Here is a 21,585-nt window from a genome sequence, read left to right on the forward strand (position 1 = left end):
AGAGCAGGGGCGGCAGCCGCGGCAGGGAACCCAAGTAACTTACTATAAATGTAACATGTTCTTAAAGTTTTTTTAAATAATAGAGCTTGACATTATGAATTGCGTGTGTTCAGGTCCTGGATACGGTAGAAACTATGGCAGCGCTGAAGTGAGATATGGAGGAAGTTCATATCCTGATCCTAATGGCCTGCAGCAGGTGTGTGCTCACTATTATTTTTCCTTTTTAATTTTTTGAGCTTTGGTGTGCCATTTCTGACACATGCATTTGAAAATAGGATCAATAAAAATATATTAGTTTGAAATATATCGATGCATGTCAGTTGGTGCCTGCATACGTTTGCTGAATCCTTATTGTTGTGAAACACAATGAAAACACGTGAATGATAACATAGAGTTGCATAGGTTATCAAGTTACAGAATTCGCCAAAAAAAATTTGAACTCTTCATCGCTTCCTATCAAACAACAAATCATAGCTCAAGAGGCAGGGAGTGGGGACATAGAGATCTCAAGTTCAAACCTTGGTGCTCTTCAGAAACATGACTAGTAACTTATAGTTGAAAAGAAATTTCAAATGGTGTCACTTGTGCACGATGTAGTCATGGAAATGCATTGCCGCTCAGTACCATCTACTTAACCTAAGCAAATGCCAAGTGATCTATGTAGAGACTATAATGGTAGATACATCTGAACTGTATTTGTTTAATGCTTATGTTAAAATTTTACTTATGAGCTTCATCTTTCAAGACATTTTGATTTGATATGAATCAAAACTAATACCGTATGTATTGCACTTGAGCTCATTACTGGTGAACCTCAAAATTTGAGAGAGATACTCCTCTATGCATAAAAACATACAAGTCAATTTCATAATGAGCACTTCGCAATGGAAACAGAGCTCGCACTGAAGTGTCTGCTTGTGTTTGAATTGCATGCTTGAAACTCATACAATGTGATTTCTGACCTCCCAAGAAAAGACGGGCACTCGAATAACTTCTAAGATGCTTTAACATTTCAGGTTCGGATTGGTGGTGTGATTCTGCTCCTACATTTTCATCTGGAGCAATGTCTAATGGCCACCATGACACTGCACATAGATGAGTTTCTTTCACCATAACAGCCAAAATCATGATATTGTTTCACTGTGGGAACGTTACAAATTCTATAGGAAATTTTTTGCTTTCACGGCTACAGATGTTGTGCCTTCCAAAAATTTGCCTTGTTTTATAGCTTTTTTAGCCGGATCCCTTCTTGGTATTTTTTTCTATCTGGGGAATGCTTCGTCATGCCATGAATGATAGGTTAATAGGGTCGCTTTACCTGGCCACTGGAAACTGTTTTAATTTTCTTTTTTTAATCAGCTTGTTCCCTCATCAGCATTTTACATGTAAATGTTGTGAACCACTTTGTAAACAGGTGAAGAAAAGTAGCTCTGTAAAGCGATACATGTACAGAAACTATTTGGACAAGCATTGTAGCTCTTTTCTGTATCAACGAAGAAAAAACGGGAACAAGGAATCATAGCTGATTCATTTCCCTTGTTTATTTTCTTGAACTTGCTTGAAAGTTGTAGCTGACGATGGGCTGTCAATAGTGAAGTGATTCTTAATTTTGAGTTAACAGCGTGCCGTTTTCCTCCCTTGTTCTTCGAAGTACCTGTTACGAAGGCAATGGCCAGTGGCCCAAGCTGGATATACGCCCCCGAATTTAAAGAGAGTAAATAAATACGAAGACTAGAAATGAACTATGGTGCTGTGAATAATTTTTTTTATTGTATTGTTTGAATTAAAATGACTAGAAAGCACACAAACTTGTCATAATATTTTAATGGCCAACTTAAAAATTAAAATAACACTACAAGTAATTTCTAAAATGTCTTGTTAATTTGTCTCTCAAAAAAATGTCTTTAGTAGTTTAATATAATTTTAAAACTTGTATTTATTTCAATTTAAATACAAAAAGTTAACCTATCTATATATTTCATATCATGACTTAAAACAAGAAAAACTAAACATTACCATCAATAAAAAATATTTATAATTATATATCTTGTTATGATAGAAATGAATACTAATTTGCTTTAAAAAAGAAATAACATTTGTATTCGTAGATAATTTGAAAACATTGAATGATAACACTTAAATATTGTAATAGATATCAAGCTCTTGTGACACTTATGTAACTTAAAAAACAATTTAAAATTAGTTCTTTTCCAAAAAAATTCTTCAATCTTTTTTATTTTAAAAAATCCCTTTGTATTATAGCTGAATTTTTTAAATTTATTTCAATATATATTCCATGATTTTATCACTATCTCATATCTTATATGGTTAATTATGATTGATCCTAGTTAATATAATAATTGAATTTTTAATTTTTTTTAAAAGATATTTCATCTGACATGTAACAAATAAATATTTTAAAAGTATTTCCATCCATATGTATTAAACTTTTTACTTCCTAATATTTTTACAATTTTTTAATATTAAAAAAAAATCCATCTTGCTTCATATCACGAAAAAAAAAGAGGTAAAACATAATACACGTGGAATCACTTTTTAATTTCTGAAGTTAAACAATAAAAACAAAAGCTTTTCAAAGAATAAACCCTATGTATGTTTTACAAGGAGAATCACATTTCACTTCATAAAATTAAACAGTAAAAATAAGAAAGCAAGCAAGCTCTTAATAACTAAAAATACTAAGTGTAATGTGTACTAAAACCATGTCAGAAAGTAATTAATTCATCCTTTCAGATGATTTATTTGGTCCGTCTATGGAAGTAGGAGCGATAAAATTTGTGCGGCTATGTTGTCGTTTCCTTTTGATATATCCAGTAGTTTTAGACGTCGGTTGTTTGATAGAAATCAAATGCCTCTAGAAAGTGAATTCCAAAATTATTGTTTGTTGCAAGAATAGATTACTTTTCATTTGTATCATGAAAAATAAATTAAAACCAAAATCTATTTGCTAATGTTTTATTCATGTTACAGAGAATAAATCGAAAATAAATTTTCGGGCTATGAACTTTCATAACATGGAAAAAAATTTAAATATTACTTTCAAGTATTTTTCTCATTTTTTAAATAAACTACTTTTTTTATCCAATTTTTCTAAGAAAACTTGTATGATTTAATATATTATTATTTATTTTATTTTATTTTATTTAGAAATAATCATAAAAAAGTTGTATTCACTAATCTACAACATATACAGAAATAATATCGTGTGAATAATAATTCACTAAGTAAGTTCCTAGAAAAGATTGAAAGGGTCACAAACAGTCCCGTTTAAAACTCAATCTCCTTAGATAGAATTTCCTAAACTGTATTTAATCACTACACTGACTTTCTATATACGTTAACAGTAACATATGTGAATAGTACTGTATACATGAATAGTACTGTAGATGTGAATAGCAACTGTATATACGAATAAATTTTGTGTGTTAATAGCACGAATCAGGAGGCTCTGATACCACTATTAGGATACTAGCATGCAAACCCGACAAGATAAAAGGCAAATGATAGGATAAAATGTAAATAAGACAGACAAGAATTTACGTGGTTCACCCAATTTGGTTATGTCCACGAGCAAATATAGAAGGATTTTACCAAGTAATATGGAAATTACAACATGTCTCTACTAATAGAAGAACAACTAAAATCTCTCTATTATTAGGAGAAAACACCTCACTTACTCTCCTCACATATACCTCATAATTTTATAGAATTACTTTTCCTCTCTCAGTCTCCTCTTCTTCTCTCTTGTTTCTCCCTTATGATATGCATTTAAAGTTTGGATGCATTAACTATTTATTGATAAGAATGGGGAGACAAATATCATAAATCATGATATCAATTATGCCAACAACTTATCTTTGCTCATATTCCATTAATTATATTAATAACTTATCTTCTATTTATTTTTATCTAACAATTTATCTTCCATCAACTATGTGAATTTAATTAACTGGCTTTGCAAACAAACGTGTGGCATATAGAATATATAATATTCGCTTCCAAAATTAACATAAAACTAAGAGATCAAAGCTGCGTGCGCGTGCGTGTGTGTGTAACACAACACAAGCTATCATTGAAGTACGCATTTCATAAGTCTTAAATTGTAAAAAGATTAAAAACAAGAGAATAGAAACATACCAGAACCTGAAGCTGCAGACTTCCACGTCACGGTCCTTGAACCTCTTTATCTCTTCAATAATCTGAGCATTTTCGAAGAACTCACCTGTTTTCGTATCTGCAATGTCATTCTTTTCAAAACATGCTAGGGACTTTTCACACGACTATACAAGCGAAAAACAATCAAAGTGAAGGCTCGGGTTAATACGAAAGTTAATCTAGACAATATTATTATATCAGAAAATACATAAATTATTCACTCAGCAATAAGGAAACTTAACCTGTATAGCAATAGCATAGAAGCCGTTATCAAGTCAATGGCGATCAAAATTTAGCCATTCCAGATACGAAATTTGTTGCGATTTTTCACCGGTAGACTAAACATCACGCAAAAGCAATGCCTCTTGTTTCAGCGACAAACAACTCTGCACACATAATTCATGTAGAGACTGCTAACAATTTTAATTAATTGACGGACAAAATTTGACAAGGAGTTTGTGGCTGCCTCAATATCGCCTGTGAGAGCGAAAGCGCCAACACATAATTGGAGAGTGAAAAGCTTTTGTTTGACAATTTTATCTTGATTTGGTGGATGATGTAGAAAGATTCGGATCTCACGGACTGTTTCACATCCGATCGTGTTTCGATCAGCGATTTCAAGTCTCTAAAGACCATAACTGATTCGAGAATTCGCAGCGTTTCGTCTTTGAATCTGCAAAAGAAAGAAGAGATTGAGTGAGCTTTTTTGAAATGAGGGATGACGATTGAAGGGTTGTGAGGGTGAAAATTGGAACCTTCAATTTGTGATTTGACAGCGGAAGAGGGAACTCTGGTGAGGAGTTTGTGTGAGTCATGACAGCCAAGGGCGGGGAGGTTGTGACTCTGGGCTTGGGTTTTTGTTTAAAGATTATTTGTAGGTTTGGATATGTTCAAATGTGAATTCCTGCAACTTTTTTTTTTCTTACCTTTTTTTTAATGGTGTTAACTGTTAACGATAACTGAAAAATAATCTTTTATAATTCTAATGAATTTTAAATGAAAAAAAATGAATTAGACTTAATTAGATTTGTAAATGAGTTAATGAACAAATTTACCGATGATTTCTTAATAATTCCTTCTAAATTAGCTAAAATGTGTTTGTTAAAGTGATGAAAGTTATTTTTACAAAAGTATTTTTTATTTTATTTTTTATGTTAATATTTTAAAATTATTAAAAAAATCTAAAAAATATTAATTTAATATTTTTAAAATAAAAAAATAAGTTAAAAAACAATTTAAAAAATATATAGCAATCACATCCAATAAATTTTTTAAATTTAAACCGTTATACAAAGTTTAAAAATAATATATTAATTTTTTTAACTTTAAAAATTTTTGTGCACATCCTCAATGAAAAAACGAGCGGATTGTAAAGACTATGGACACCACTTATCTCCATATTGGTATGATATTGTCCACTTTAGACCTAAACCTTCATAGATTTGCTCTTGAACTATACCCAAAAGATCTCATACCAATGAAAATATTTGTTCATCTTTATATACCTATGATCCTCTCCATTTCTAACCAATGTGGGACTTTAATCGCATACCCAACAATCCTCTCCTCGAACAAAGGACCACCGAGCCTCTCCTCAAACGATCATTTATCCATCCACTCTCTACCAACCACGATTTTTTATTCTTTACTTCTCTCTACTTCATCGTGTTAGGGTCAGGACAAGTTCATGAAGCATCCGGAGAGCATTACCTGACTTGAGAGTTTTTGCTCTTTCTAGGTCAACTCCTCTTTACCGTGTTGGGATCAGGACATATCCATGAAGCATCCGGAACACACTATCTATCCAATATAGCTAATTCATAGATTACATCGTGATCTAATTAGGGCTCATCACCTTTTATTCAGCATTTCGAGGATTCATCCATCATGGCTAACTCTGAAGCATGGCTCTGATACCATTTGTAAAGACTATGGACACCAACTATCTCCACATTAATATGATATTGTCTATTTTAGACCTAAATTCTTATGGATAGTTATACTTAAAAAATCTCATACTAATAAATATCCCTCTTTATTTTTAATCAATATAAAACTTTGATCGTATACTCAAAACTTGTATGTACTTAAAAAATGCAATAATTCTCTTAAATCTATTATTATACGGGTTTGAGCGAGGCTCCCTCGCCCCGACTTGGCTGGAAATTTCCTACTGGTGGCAACCAACAGCCCCTTCGCGCTCGGCCCTTACACCGTTCATGTCGCTCTTCAACTCCATCTCACACTCCCAACAAGACAAAAAAAAAAGAAGAAGAAAAACTCCCATCGCATAGGATCAAAGAGAAAAAATGGCAGGACGCAACCATCTCCAACTCCGCGAAATCCCTTTATCCCGAGTCGCCCCCCTTTCTCGCTCAACCACCGACCCACGCCACCTTCACACCCGACCTCACCGCCACCTCCTCGAAGACCGAATATCAACCCAACACCGTGAGATCCAATCCCTTCTTTTAGACAAACATCGACACGCTGCCACACACGTCGCATTAAAACAAGAAGTCTCTCTGTCACAGCAAGACCTTCGTCACTTATCAACACTTGCTGCTGATGTCAAAGCCGAGAGAGATAATCAAATTCGTGAAGTCTATCAAAGATAGTTGAATTGATGCTATGAGTGCTGAACTTGTTCAGGTAAGAACGGATGTACAGAAAATTACTTTGCAACGGCAGGATATGACTGCACAATTGAAGGACATGAATAGTGAAATTGTTAAGGCTAAAAGGGAAACGCAGCAGGTGGGTGTTATTAAAGAGGAGATTGAAATTGTACAGCAGGAGATTCAAGGAGGTAGGTAAGACAAAAAAAAAGGGGGGCGGGGGGGGGGGGGCATATTTGAGGGATTAATTTGATTGATTGATGGATTAGAATTTAAAAAAAAATAAAATAAAAATGTGATGTTAATTGTCGTGTGATTAGGTCTGCTATTGAATATGAGAAGAAAACATGGGCATTTAATCTTGAGCAAGAAAAGGTGTTGGATAAAAATAGGATTCTTTTGGTTCGAGAAATTGAGAAACTTCGCACTGAGTTGGCCAATGCAGAGAAAAGAGCAAGGGCGGCAGCCGCGTCAGGGAACCCAAGTAACTTACTATAAATGTAACATGTTCTTCAAGTTTTTTTTAAATAATAGAGCTTGACATTATTGATTGCGTGTGTTCAGGTCCTGGATACGGTAGAAACTATGGCAGCGCTGAAGTGAGATATGGAGGAAGTTCATATCCTGATCCTAATGGCCTGCATCATGTGTGTGCTCACTATTATTTTTCCTTTTTAATTTTTTGAGCTTTGGTGTGCCATTTCTGACACATGCATTTGAAAATAGGATCAATAAAAATATATTAGTTTGAAATATATCGATGCATGTCAGTTGGTGCCTGCATACGTTTGCTGAATCCTTATTGTTGTGAAACGCAATGAAAACTCGTGAATGATAACATAGAGTTGCATAGGTTATCAAGTTAGAAAATTCGCCAAAAAAAAATTTGAACTCTTCATCGCTTCCTATTAAACAAAAAATCATAGCTCAAGAGGCAGGGAGTGGGGACATAGAGATCCCAAGTTCAAAACTTGGCGCTCTTCAGAAATATGACTAGTAACTTATAGTTGAAAAGAAATTTCAAATGGTGTCACTTGTGCACGATGTAGTCATGGAAATGCATTGCCGCTCAGTACCATCTACTTAACCTAAGCAAATGCCAAGTGATCTATGTAGAGACTATAATGGTAGATACATCTGAACTGTATTTGTTTAATGCTTATGTTAAAATTTTACTTATGAGCTTCATCTTTCAAGACATTTTGATTTGATATGAATCAAAACTAATACCGTATGTATTGCACTTGAGCTCATTACTGGTGAACCTCAAAATTTGAGAGAGATACTCCTCTATGCATAAAAACATACAAGTCAATTTCATAATGAGCACTTCGCAATGGAAACAGAGCTCGCACTGAAGTGTCTGCTTGTGTTTGAATTGCATGCTTGAAACTCATACAATGTGATTTCTGACCTCCCAAGAAAAGACGGGCACTCGAATAACTTCTAAGATGCTTTAACATTTCAGGTTCGGATTGGTGGTGTGATTCTGCTCCTACATTTTCATCTGGAGCAATGTCTAATGGCCACCATGACACTGCACATAGATGAGTTTCTTTCACCATAACAGCCAAAATCATGATATTGTTTCACTGTGGGAACGTTACAAATTCTATAGGAAATTTTTTGCTTTCACGGCTACAGATGTTGTGCCTTCCAAAAATTTGCCTTGTTTTATAGCTTTTTTAGCCGGATCCCTTCTTGGTATTTTTTTCTATCTGGGGAATGCTTCGTCATGCCATGAATGATAGGTTAATAGGGTCGCTTTACCTGGCCACTGGAAACTGTTTTAATTTTCTTTTTTTAATCAGCTTGTTCCCTCATCAGCATTTTACATGTAAATGTTGTGAACCACTTTGTAAACAGGTGAAGAAAAGTAGCTCTGTAAAGCGATACATGTACAGAAACTATTTGGACAAGCATTGTAGCTCTTTTCTGTATCAACGAAGAAAAAACGGGAACAAGGAATCATAGCTGATTCATTTCCCTTGTTTATTTTCTTGAACTTGCTTGAAAGTTGTAGCTGACGATGGGCTGTCAATAGTGAAGTGATTCTTAATTTTGAGTTAACAGCGTGCCGTTTTCCTCCCTTGTTCTTCGAAGTACCTGTTACGAAGGCAATGGCCAGTGGCCCAAGCTGGATATACGCCCCCGAATTTAAAGAGAGTAAATAAATACGAAGACTAGAAATGAACTATGGTGCTGTGAATAATTTTTTTTATTGTATTGTTTGAATTAAAATGACTAGAAAGCACACAAACTTGTCATAATATTTTAATGGCCAACTTAAAAAAAAAAAAAACAACACAAGTAATTTCTAAAATGTCTTGTTAATTTGTCTCTCAAAAAAATGTCTTTAGTAGTTTAATATAATTTCCACCATGTTTAATTTGTCTCTCAAAAAAATGTCTTTAGTAGTTTAATATAATTTTAAAACTTGTATTTATTTCAATTTAAATACAAAAAGTTAACCTATCTATATATTTCATATCATGACTTAAAACAAGAAAAACTAAACATTACCATCAATAAAAAATATTTATAATTATATATCTTGTTATGATAGAAATGAATACTAATTTGCTTTAAATAAGAAATACCATTTGTATTCGTGGATAATTTGAAAACATTGAATGATAATACTTAAATATTGTAATAGATATCAGGCTCCTGTGACACTTATGTAACTTAAAAAACAATTAAAATTAGTTCTTCTCCAAAAAAAATTCTTCAATCTGGATTTTGTATTATAGCTCAATATTTTTAATTTATTTTGATATATATTTCATAATTTTATCACTATCCCATGTCTCATATGGTTAACTATGATTGATCCTAGTTAATATAATGTATCAAATTTAAAAAAAAATAAAAAATATTTTATCTGACATGTCAGAAGTAAATATTTTAAAAGTATTTCCATCCATATGTATTAAACTTTTTACTTCCTAATATTTTTACAATTTTTTAATATTAAAAAAAAATCCATCTTGCTTCATATCACGAAAAAAAAAGAGGTAAAACATAATACACGTGGAATCACAATAAAAACAAAAGCTTTTCAAAAAATAAAACCTATGTATGTTTTACAAGGAGAATCACATTTCACTTCATAAAATTAAACAGTAAAAATAAGAAAGCAAGCAAGCTCTTAATAACTAAAAATACTAAGTGTAATGTGTACTAAAACCATGTCAGAAAGTAATTAATTCATCCTTTCATATTTGGTCCGTCTATGGAAGTAGGAGCAATAAAATTTGTGCGGCTATGTTGTCGTTTCCTTTTGATATATCCTGTAGTTTAAGACGTCGGTTGTTTGATAGAAAACAAATGCCTCTAGAAAGTGAATTCCAAAATTATTGTTTGTTGCAAGAATAGATTACTTTTCATTTGTATCATGAAAAATAAATTAAAACCAAAATCTATTTGCTAATGTTTTATTCATGTTACAGAGAATAAATCGAAAATAAATTTTCGGGCTATGAACTTTCATAACATGGAAAAAAATTTAAATATTACTTTCAAGTATTTTTCTCATTTTTTAAATAAACTACTTTTTTTATCCAATTTTTCTAAGAAAACTTGTATGATTTAATATATTATTATTTATTTTATTTTATTCAATTTAGAAATAATCATAAAAAAGTTGTATTGTTAACTAAAAAAATCTTTATATTTGATTTATTATAAAAATTAAATTTATGAAACTAACTAAATATAAAAAAATAATCAGTACTCAAAAAATTATATTGTTTATGTTTCTTATTCTTATGAAAAATAGTGAAAAACTTGTATTGAAAATTTATTAAACTCTAAAATACGCTTTTAGAACTCAAATTAATTTTCTGCTTTTATAGATGAAAAGATATTTCATTTTAAATTAAAACAACATATACACTAATTTATTAAATTACTTTAATTATTACATGGGGAAATATATATTGATACATCCTTCTGTACATATTAGCAATCTCTTATTTACTAATAATATTTTATATTTTAAAATGTTTTATCAGTACATCAATGCGCGTGCGTGTTCTACTTTAGTTTTATTTTATTTTCAAAATGCAACCAAAGAGAAAAGTCACAACAGTACCTTTTAGAAAAACACTTGTTGGCATATATAAGAGTACTGAAACCAGCAAATAGCAGATCAAGTATATTGGCAATGGTCGTTAGATTTGACGTATCGTTTTGAACCTCACAAGCCATTAAACTACGATTTGCAAATTCATTTCACAGAAGCAACAAATCAACCCGCCCAGGATCATAAAACAGGAAATGGAACGTTAATTTACATAAATAACAAGTCAAATTGCCAGTCAAAATGAATGAACCCTAGACCAATTGATCGACTTCCAATTAAAAAAAATGTCAAATACCGCCGACCAACCCCCTAAACCTTTACTTTCTAAACCCCCGAAATGGCAGAAGACTAGTGTCAGGAACAGCAAAGATATCAGGTCGTTGGAGGTCGCATGAGAACAATAAAGAAGCAGTCAGTCATTTTGTCTCTGACAAACCGTGACAATCGTCGCAATAAATGGCACCAGCAGCACCACACCAAAAATAAAAAAAAGGTGTTTCTCTGCAGAATTTGAGCAGCTTCCATGTTACTGCTGGTTAACAGCTTGGATGCCGAGAAACTAGAGATGTTGATGGCATATGGACAGTAGAGCACCGGTGGACCCAAGAGACCCCAGCCATCATTCGATGATCGCTGGTGTTATGGCAACATGATCAGAAGTGCATCTAACCAAGCAATCCTAATGCATTTTATAGCAATTACTATAACCAACTAAAAAAAAAAATCATAGATTATAGACCTTTCAGATCATGAAATCAACATGTACATGGTTTGTGTCAGGTAAAATTGGTGATAATATAGACGGCTATTAGACATCCCTATGAAATACTCACAAACATCATATGGAAAAAAACAAGGCAGATCCCAAACAGTAATGCAGGTAATTTCAACACATACACGAGCATATTCTTTAATGCAGACAAAGATTTGGGTGATAAAATAGGGAAAATATCTCATAAAAATATAGGTTCACTCTCCAGATAACAAAAACACATAAATACAAACGGGATTCTTCTTCATTGACCGACTGCCCTGCCCAGAACTAGAACATTGCCTAAATTCCATTTGTATGTAAAATATAAACTACCAACATTAAACTGCAGCACAAAAATAAAATAAAAAAAACTTACAAAACAGATTGTTGTGGAATTTCTATCTCCCAATCAGTATAACAAACCAAAGCTAGAAAGGGCCGGTCAACTTTTTTTAAACTTCATTTGACATATCACCTAGGATAGGAATGCATACACCAAATACAAGTTCCCATGCCTCATTCAAAAGGTATTTCTACAATGCAGCACATTGCGCATCCTAAAACATGGATAAAGCGTGATTTTGTAAGAGGCTCAACTCACCTGAAAATATCAACCTACCTTAGCAGCAAGCAATTTGGAGTTTATCCACTTGCCTCTATAAAAACATCCACACAATTAAATCAATCCCATGCCTAAAGCAGAAACCCCTCCAGGTAGCAACAGATGAACAAGGAAGGGAGAAAGGGGGTACTGCTCGGTGCAAGTGAACAACCTACCTCTTAGTCTCCAGTTCAAGAACAACCCCAGGTAATGGAATATAATTAAAACCCTCAGATCATAGTTCTTAGTACATAAACAGCTCAGAGATGAAACTCAGTAAGGACGTGATCGGTTTCCACCATGTTGATGCCTGTCTGGGCCAGAATTTCCAGCATCTCGGTAGTTATCCCTACGTCGATCTCCACCACCATAGCCACCTCTACCACCGCTGTTGCACAGTCAATCAGTAAAAACAGTAAAAAAAAAAAATGCAGCCTCTGCACAACCACCACTACATCTAGATTGCATTTAATGAAATAGGATGTCAAAATTAAACATTGGTTTTCCACAAAAGTACTTCCAGTACAGCGGGGAAGAACTCTTTAAAAGCCAAAGTAGATAAAAATTCTATAAAAGAAAAGGCTAATAAAACAACTTCGAAAGAAACAGGCTTTCAAACTCTCAACCTATTTGAGAATAAACTCCTGACTAGTATGACATGTTTTGCACGCCAGAAATCATAATAAAAGCAGTGACTATTTGATTTCAAATTTAATCCTATTTCTGCCAACTAAGGGAAGCGCCAAAGAAGTCAATACAAAAATACATTATGCATCTAAATAAAGCACTAAGATTATTTGGTCATCCATCTTCGTTGCATGGTAACCAATCACGCCCAAGGGTTATTAAAACCCAAAACACAAGTTTAAAAATGTGATGAAGATAGAAGCAAGTCAATCCAACTCCTCAATTATATTTGATACAGTAAACAACACTTCAAGCTCATATTGCTTGTTCTTCAGATTTAAAAGTATCAGAGACTAGTCTCCCTCCCATCACCCAAGGTCAACTTTTGAAAATTTCCAACATCAAAGTTTCAAAGTGTTATAGCTGAGATCACAGAAATGAAACTGTAAAAGATAATAGGGAAGTAACCACTGAACTGATTTCCAACATCAAAGTTTCAAAGAGTTATAGCTGAGATCACAGAAATGAAACTGTAAAAGATAATAGGGAAGTAACCACTGAACTGGTTACATATAACTTTTGAAGGTCAAGTGCCAGTCTCACTCCCATTATTTCAGCTTTTTAAAGTTTCATGCTCCCATTCAAAAAGCTGAATAAGGGATCGTCACTGAGATTCAACCAGGGAAAGAAAGGAGCAAACTTCTAAAAGTAAGCAAATATGTCACAGAAAATAGTTATATAAGCTGCCACCAAGGCCCATTAAAATAGGACAGCTTGGTAGATTGCACCTAGATTGCTATTGCTAATTTTAGTTAAGGGTTAAGCAAGCACAATATAAACGGGAAACTCCAACAAGGCAATAAACCTCCCTATCCATAAGTGTTAAGCAAATTGAACATTAGCTGACCCTGGGAATGAAAGAAACCCCATAATAATTAAAAATGCACATGAAAAAAAAAAATAACACCACACACAATCAGGAATAAAGTACCCAAACAGGAACACACTTCAGAACCTCCAAAACACAGCTGAAATAAACTTTTGCTAGTCAAAAGAAAGGAGGGCATCATTAGTGGAAATACCCGTGGTCATATGCAGGTTGCCTCGGGGCTGACTTCTCTGCCATTGCAACATTGATTTTATAGCCCCTCATGTCATAATCTGGAAAACCAAGACAGTTATGAAGTAAAAATAACAGGTGCTTAACTTATTTAAGAAAAAAAGTACTGGATAGGAAATGGAGAAACAGTAGCATGGTCAATACTGTTGTAAAATCCGCCAGCAGAGTGAGCAGCAGATGGGTCTTCATAAGCCAAACATGCATCACCTTTGTTGTTTCCCTTCTCATCTGTGTATATTTTTATATTCCAGGGCCATTGATCTTTATAACCCCGCTTCTGCTTAATCCTTCCAACCTAAAAAGACACAGTTTTCACATTATTTCAGTGCATCTCCAAAATTTGTCCTTGAAAATTGTATCAAGGGAATGAGCTTCAAGGATTCCTCATAGGTAAAAGGGATGGAAATTTATGTAGTGAAGTTTGGTACATGCTATGACCATAGCACATGAATATTAGGAGCTAAATTCCCCTCACAAAAAAGAAGCCACTACATAAGCAACGCTAAATTGAAATTCTTTCCCACAAACAAGGGCATTGATAAAAAAAATTCATGCATTTGTGAAATAAAAAACAGAAAACACTCTTTGAAAGATAAAACTCCCATAAATTCATACTGTAATTTGATAAAGAACGAACATTAACTAACCAAATCACAAAATTTGTTAATGCAATTTACAGTAATAACAAGCAATTATGTGGCGGATTACAAAATAAACAATTTCTGTCAAGCATCAAGCAACTTCAGTGCAATTACCAAATTCAAAATTCATTTATATATAACAAGAAAAGATCTAGAATTACTTGTCCAATTCCAGCAAAAAGCTCTCTCAGTTCTTCAATGGTCACATCAGGTGGCAAATTAGATATGTATATTCTTGAGTTATCGCAAGTATCATCACAATTATCATCACACTGCTTAATTTTAGCCGGGGCATCATCAGGAGCAGCCCCGTAACCACTACCTCCAGGATATCGTGAACCACCACCACGACCACCAGGTTGACCACCTCGTCCACCACTCCTCACCTCACCCGTCGCATCACCACCATAACCACTAGCAGGGCCACCATAAGACGGAGGGTACGATGTGGGTCCACCAGTATAGCTTGTTGGTGGAGGAACTGCTTCCATTCCATAATTAGCATTTGCACTGTACGAGTTAGGAGCAGGTGGATAATTACCTCCACCACCACCATAAGAAGGAAGAGATGGTGGTGGCGCCTGATTATATCCACTATCACCTCTTCCTTGATTACCACCATAAGATCCACCTCTATTGCCACCTCCTCTGCTTCCATCATTATAATTGCTACTTCTATTACCGTCATAACTACCACCACCTCTCCCCCCTCGATTACCACCATATCCTCCACCACTTCCTCCTCTATTTCCGCCACCACGATCATTTTGGCCAGCAGAAGGAGAAGGAGTGCCGCATTTATTACACTCGGATCTTCTTGCAAAGTTCAAATTCCCACAGCTACATGCACATATACACCAGTTTCCATTATAAAAACTCAAACGTACTATAACACAACAATTGTATAACCCAATCCTAATAAATCTTCAATAACAAATTATAAAAAAAGCGTTAAGACCTAACTAAATCACAGAACATAGAGATTACCTTGGATCAGGGCAAGGCCAGTCACCGTCCCTGCCGCTTCCACCTCGGCCACCACCTCTTCCGCCGCCGCCTCCTCTGCCTCCACGATCTCCTCCTTGGTATCCATCTCCTACAGATCAGACCCCATAACAGTTAAATACTCAAAATCAGACAGAGATCTCAAAAACCTAACAGTAACCAATTCAAACTAGTAAAAACAAATTAATTAACTAATTACCTCGACTTTGCGAATTACCACCATATCCCCCACCTCTGCCGCCAACGCTCCCACCGCCACCTCGACCACCATATCCACCGCGGCCACCTCCGCCATAGCCTCCATATCCACCTGCACCAGCTCCGGGGCCGCCTCCACCGTATCCACCACCACCGCCGTAAGATGGAGGACCAGAATCGCCTTCTTGACCATACATACCAGACATTATCTGGTTTCTGTCTAGCCTTTTTTCTCTTTTCTAATTTTTTCGGTTCTTGCTTTGTTTTCTCACCGAAAAGCGGTGTAGCCAGATAAAGATTAGGGTAATGGTATTATCTGTTGTGTTTTTGCGACTGTAACTTGATTGTATAGGGTCAGAATATTTGATAGGCAGATATTTTCCACCTCTTCGTACTATGGAATTACCTTATTTTCATTTTAACCCCAACACAACTAGATCTACCAATTTAGTACCCAATTTTTAACTCTCCACAACTTTCTAAAGTGAAACGTCGGATTGTATTAGAAAGAGAGTTGTTTACTGCATGAAATATTAATAAAAATGAATGGAAATAATCAGTTTAATATCTAATACTTTGACATCCAATTGAAACAGTTTTGTTTAGGAATTTTATTGAGAAATAGTGGATACGCTGGGGACTAATTTAACGTTTTCCTTTTTTATTCACCGACTGGAAGATGTACAAGTGGCAACTGCTGGTTCGAGTGGTTTAATTTAATTTAACTGGTTCGAAAAACGTTACCGCGTTTATTCAAGCTTAAAATGTTTTTTTTATAAATATATTAAAATAATATTTTTTTAATTTTTAAAATTTATTTTTTATTTACACGTTAAAAAAATTTAAATAAAAAAATATAATTACATTGCCAAACACCGTCAAAATCTTGGGCTCAATAAATAGATGCTAGATGCGTAGTTTGGCCGATTAATTATATTTGATGGATTAAATAAGATTTAATTTAAGAATTTATTTATTTATTGTGTATTAAAAGAGAAAAAAATATTATATTATTTAAATTAAATTTTTATATTTTTAGATTAGTTTAACATATTGATATCAAAAATAAGTTTTTTAAAAATATATTATTTTAATATATTTTTAACTAAAAAAATTTAAAAAATAATTATGTTATCACAGTATCGAATATTTTTTAAATTTAAATTTTTTAAAGTTTTATATTTTATTCTATTAATCATGGTAATCTCAAATTTCTTTTTTCATGTACTAGGAGAAATCATTTTGAATATATAGTAACAGTATAAAATCTTAAAATGTATCCAGCAAAAGAAGTTTTAACCGTATTTTAATCCTAACTTGAAACTGCATTTCTGAATCTTGCCTTGTGCAGCTGTCCGCACAAGAGAAGGATTACCCAAATGACAAATCTACAAGACCTTTTTGACAATGTTTGATTTTTTTTCACTATTACTTATAATGAGAGATTTGCATGCCCAGTAATTCTCAGAGGTCAGTAAAAAATTTAAAAAATTAATGAAAAAAATTAAATGATAAAAACATTAATTAAAATTTAAAAAAATCAACAAATTCAATTTAATTTTAAATCTATAAGTCTGAAATTTAAAAAACTTAACTAAACCTAAACTAAATCAAACTAAAAAAATCGAGTTAAATAAGTTTGAATAAATTTTTATTTTAAAAAATTAAATTAAAACTAGTCAATTTCATCCCTTTTCAATTTTTTTTTTTTAAAAAAATTTAATTTAATAATTTTTTTTTATAAAAACTAAATCAAATAAAAAATAATCATTTCTAATAATTCCAGATACGAAATACCAGTTCCCGAATGCATGCGGTTGCAAAGTTCTTTATTTTATTTTATTTTATTATTTTGAAAATATATTTTTACATTAATTTGCATGTCAAATAATATTTTCAAAATTTTAAAAATGCATCTCTCACGCCAACTTCAACTTGATATATCTAAAAAAATAAGTTCTTTAAATGTTAACACCAAAGCGAGAATTAAAAAATAAATAAAAATTAGCAAATCTCTTTAATTTTGAAGGATTATAACACTAGAATGATGCCTAGATGTATGATTATTAGACAAAGAATAAAATAAATGAAATATGAGATGATAATGAACTTTAATAACCTCACCGTTACCTTAGAACAATCTCAAAAACAAATTCAGGCTTTTTAATTTTGCCTTGGGTTCCACCATTGGTAAAGGCTTAGAAGCAAATTGCAGATCTCAGCTTCTATTTTTTTGCCCACGAGGAAAATCCAACCTGAACCTCTACCTTCGGGCGATCCACACCTTCCCCACTCGCTAGACATTTCCGAAAGCAATCAACTAGTGGTATTTATTGGGATGCTGTGAATGAAAAACCTTTTCATTTCAACAACAACCGCAAAATCTTGACAGGAACAACCGATGTCATTTTCCGACTACTGTGCTTTAACAGTGTAAAGATTCTTGCAGTGCACATTAAACCCCCTACAACAACTATCATGCACTGCATAAACCTGAGGCAAATCAAAAGGGTGCAACAAATCTCAGATATCCCTCCGTCACAAGAAATCGTGTAAAATTGTGTTTATGGTTAGCAAGATCATCCATTGGAGGAGACAGGCCCCATACAGAGACTCCGAATGTGAAGTGCGAAGTTCAACAGGAAACCTACAGGTACCTACTGATGGATCAACTGTTGTAATCAAACCCAAACCCCCAAAATCACAACTATCTGCCCTTTGATCATGCAGCTGGTAATAGTTATTGAAGGCATATGAAATATTTGCGGGCCAGCTGATATTGAAACAGGATCCACCAGGAGAAAGTGCGGTGCAATCTGCAGTTGAACATGCATCCAAGGCGCTTGCAGTTGCATTAGACAGGTCCTTGTTATTGTTAACAACACACCACTTGGAAGAAAGATATTCAACATACTGTGCGTTTACTAGATTCTTCGAACCCTGGCCAAAATCAACATTGTATTTGGCTTGGCCATCGAAGGTGAAAACTCCCCAATGTCTCTCAAAATTTCCATTAACTATGCTTCTCTGGTCCTCGTCTAGCAAACTAAATACGTATGTCTCTATAGGTGGATTCCGAGGCCTAAGAGGGGTACCTGATTTGCTATGAAGGTGATCCATTAGACCTTTCATAAATGTCGCAGCAGCGGATGGGGTGGCATTGGCTGCTCCATCCGTAGGCCAACCAATCTTTGCAACAACAACATCCATTTCAGGAAACCCAGCTGTTGATAACGCAGTAACCAGGGTATCATAGCCCAGGTCAAAGCTGTTCTTGTATGTTCTATGGCCATCATTACGAGAGTGCTTGGTTTCTTTGAAGAGACTAAAGTCAAGAGAAATGTTCTTGTTTCGGTGGGAGATGATAAATGGGGAGATGGTAGCAAAAAATGGTGAGTGGTGCTTAGTGAGAAACGTTAGGAGTTCAGTCATGGTTTTATTGAGGTCAGGCCTGAAGTGTCCTTTGGAGGGCAAGCTGGATTCTGATTGAAAGGTATCATAACTACATGGAACCACAACCTTGACCTGGTTTGCCAAGCTCGCTCTGGCCAAAGCTGTCTGGATGTTCATGGCTGCCCCAATAACAAAGGGATGGTACTGCTCACCGTAACTTTGTTGGAATGGCTCATCTCCAACAGCAACATACCTGCAAAATAGTTTGATTAGAAGCACAATGAAATGAAGCAACACTGATATCTAATGCAGCTTTTGATAAGGATATTTTAGGAGGAAAGGTAGGCTACATATTTCCATGGTGCTTTAAAAACGCTGGTACACAATTAAGTCTCTCAAAACAACTACTTGCACTACCAAGAAAGCCAGCAAAACAGAGATGGGGATTTTTTGAGGCATTTTCAATCATACCACTATGAAGCTGGGTATTATTTTTTCTGCATTTGATCACACACGGGTCATGACAGGTACTAAAAAACCAGGTCCTATGCAAATTTGCATTCAAAATCAACAAATATTTTCATATTTTTACATGTGCAAAGATAATTTGAAATGTAGATCTGTTGCTTAATCTTGAACTGAGAAAAGCAGCAACAATTATTTATGTGTGATGCAAGTGTGCATTACAGGAGGAGTAGATGCACCCAAAAGGATAAACGAGCTGGAACAAGATCATTCAAGCTATCAGATTCTTCGGTAAAACCCCAGATTATACTTTGACAAAGAGCAACATGAAATATAGCCGGCAACATTTTCTAAAGCACCAACAATTCAGTGAACATTCTCTATTTACTGGACTCGACATCAACAAGGACGACTGCAGAAATGCACCAACAATTCAGTGAACATTCTCTATTTACTGTACTCAACATCAACAAGGACGACTGCAGAACACAACAAGCTGGTCAGCCCTAAAACAACACTTCGCTAACTCTATTGAGCCTCGATTTCAAAGTAGTCCAGTTCACCTAAATTCAATACTTCTCCACCTTTTTCATTTCTGCGCCGAACTATGAGTGAACTATTGCAAAATCCAATTTACACATTCCACTCAATCAACAAATCCAAACCTATACATAACCATAAATCCCAACATAAATAACAGACCTTAAGTGTGAAAAATAAAATCTAAATAAACAGGCAAGCCACAAATATGATACAAATGGCCACGTACGCATTGCCATTACCAAACACGATACTTGAAAACTAAAACCAGCCCAGAAATTCAAGACCGTTAACTAATCAAACCAAGAAACTAAACAGCAACCAAAACAACTTGTAAAGAAACATACTCAATTCGAACTCCACTGTTACCACTAGAAACATAGCGGGTAACATTATCGTGAACCCAGCTTTCAGCAACTTTCTTGGAAGAATTCAAGCTTTTAAGCATGGAATTGGGAATGCCAACAGTTACACCAATGTATGCCGACAGTTACACCAATGTTAGACCCAGAAAGAGCTTGTAACACAAGTGGGTCAGCATCAAATAACTTGACTTTGGTAATTTTGTTAGACTTCAAGAGCTCCACCACTTTGTCTGGTGGTAGTGGATGCGAAGAGGTAGTGCCCCAGTTCACACCAATGGCTTGAACAGTGATGTTACTGGCGGTTAAGAAGAGGAGAAAGAAAGAGAGATTGAGAAGCATCCTCGTTTGGTATGGGTGGGAGTGGAATGTGGAGTCAGGGAGGGGTTAAAAGAAGGGTTTGTGGGGTTTGAAGCAGTTGATGGATCCAACTGTGAACGCATAAATGAGTTTGGTCGGGATTTTTGTTTGTTCAAATTGTATGACCATCGCAGACTGCAGTGCAGAGTTGTCATTTTAGCAATTTGTTTGATTTTTTGTTTGTTTGGAAAAGAAAATGACCAATTAATCGAGTTTATAACTAACTCTTTATTTTATTTTTGTTTTTTTAATGTTTTTTTAATTAATCATGTTAATTAATTAGCATTTATTACATTCGATGTTTTCTTAAGAATAGATTCATCACTGTGTCTACATCAATGAACTCATGTTTATTGAATATGAAAAGGATAATAAGTTAATCAACTTAATTACATTGATTAAGATTTATAATAAATCAAACCCGTAAATATTTATTGAAAAAATGTTTTAGTAGGGTAAGCTAGTAATTTCGATTAATTTTTGAATGCCTCTTTCTCCCTCCTTCAATTTTCAAATCCATGACAGGAAAAAAAAAAAAACACTACTGTTCTATCTTTTTGTTGGACCAGTTGCTTTGATTGATGGGAACTCTTCCCTCCAGACATTCTGGGATTGAACTTCGTACTTCTTCTATTATT

At 34.2% G+C, this 21,585-nt stretch overlaps 3 protein-coding genes and 2 long non-coding RNA genes across 12 annotated transcripts in view; 2 read left to right on the forward strand and 3 right to left on the reverse strand.

The window, feature by feature from the left end:
- The window catches only part of LOC105110168 (protein FLC EXPRESSOR-like), a 9,420-nt gene extending 815 nt beyond the window's left edge, over nucleotides 1-8,605 (forward strand). Inside the window, exons 2-5 of one of the 2 annotated variants that reach the window (XM_011005123.1) lie at nucleotides 6,813-6,989; nucleotides 7,115-7,278; nucleotides 7,359-7,441; nucleotides 8,263-8,605. In XM_011005123.1, coding sequence (XP_011003425.1) covers nucleotides 6,813-6,989; nucleotides 7,115-7,278; nucleotides 7,359-7,441; nucleotides 8,263-8,361 — 523 coding nt within the window. In that variant the 3' untranslated portion in view covers nucleotides 8,362-8,605. The remainder of the gene's footprint in view (nucleotides 1-6,812; nucleotides 6,990-7,114; nucleotides 7,279-7,358; nucleotides 7,442-8,262) is intronic. The other variant, XM_011005115.1, reaches the window with a different exon arrangement.
- On the forward strand, nucleotides 8-1,359 carry LOC105110161 (uncharacterized). Its single transcript, XR_839415.1, has 3 exons — nucleotides 8-34; nucleotides 114-196; nucleotides 1,017-1,359. It is a non-coding gene; the product is annotated as an uncharacterized LOC105110161 (long non-coding RNA).
- On the reverse strand, nucleotides 3,988-5,008 carry LOC105110152 (uncharacterized). 2 transcript variants are annotated; one of them, XR_839414.1, is made up of 4 exons: nucleotides 4,932-5,008; nucleotides 4,419-4,849; nucleotides 4,159-4,301; nucleotides 3,988-4,115 (listed from the first exon to the last, which is right to left on the reverse strand). It is a non-coding gene; the product is annotated as an uncharacterized LOC105110152 (long non-coding RNA). The 2 variants fall into 2 exon arrangements; XR_839413.1 differs by lacking the exon at nucleotides 3,988-4,115 and having other exon boundaries at nucleotides 4,132-4,301.
- A 2,378-nt stretch (nucleotides 8,606-10,983) lies between the features above and the next one.
- Nucleotides 10,984-16,214, reverse strand: TAF15B (TBP-associated factor 15B). 6 transcript variants are annotated; one of them, XR_839425.1, is made up of 8 exons: nucleotides 15,829-16,214; nucleotides 15,612-15,720; nucleotides 14,786-15,464; nucleotides 14,128-14,278; nucleotides 13,946-14,024; nucleotides 12,413-12,624; nucleotides 12,237-12,291; nucleotides 10,984-11,514 (listed from the first exon to the last, which is right to left on the reverse strand). XR_839425.1 is itself a non-coding variant. In XM_011005142.1 (6 exons), the coding sequence occupies exons 1-6, from the start codon at nucleotides 16,031-16,033 to the stop codon at nucleotides 12,510-12,512; spliced, it is 1,338 nt and encodes a 445-aa protein (XP_011003444.1). In that variant the 5' UTR covers nucleotides 16,034-16,214; the 3' UTR covers nucleotides 11,029-12,509. The 6 variants fall into 6 exon arrangements, 1 of the variants encoding a protein (XP_011003444.1); XR_839423.1 differs by having other exon boundaries at nucleotides 10,984-11,560; XR_839421.1 differs by having other exon boundaries at nucleotides 10,986-11,514; nucleotides 12,237-12,624.
- A 1,700-nt stretch (nucleotides 16,215-17,914) lies between these two features.
- Nucleotides 17,915-21,091, reverse strand: LOC105110206 (O-Glycosyl hydrolases family 17 protein). The gene is given in 3 exon segments (XM_011005173.1): nucleotides 17,915-19,473; nucleotides 20,573-20,703; nucleotides 20,705-21,091. Coding segments are annotated over 3 exon segments (1,464 nt in total). The 5' UTR covers nucleotides 20,930-21,091; the 3' UTR covers nucleotides 17,915-18,365.
- Nucleotides 21,092-21,585: the final 494 nt, after the last annotated feature.

Source organism: Populus euphratica, unplaced genomic scaffold (assembly GCF_000495115.2).
Source record: "Populus euphratica unplaced genomic scaffold, PopEup_1.0 scaffold3.1, whole genome shotgun sequence".
NCBI lineage: Eukaryota > Viridiplantae > Streptophyta > Magnoliopsida > Malpighiales > Salicaceae > Populus > Populus euphratica.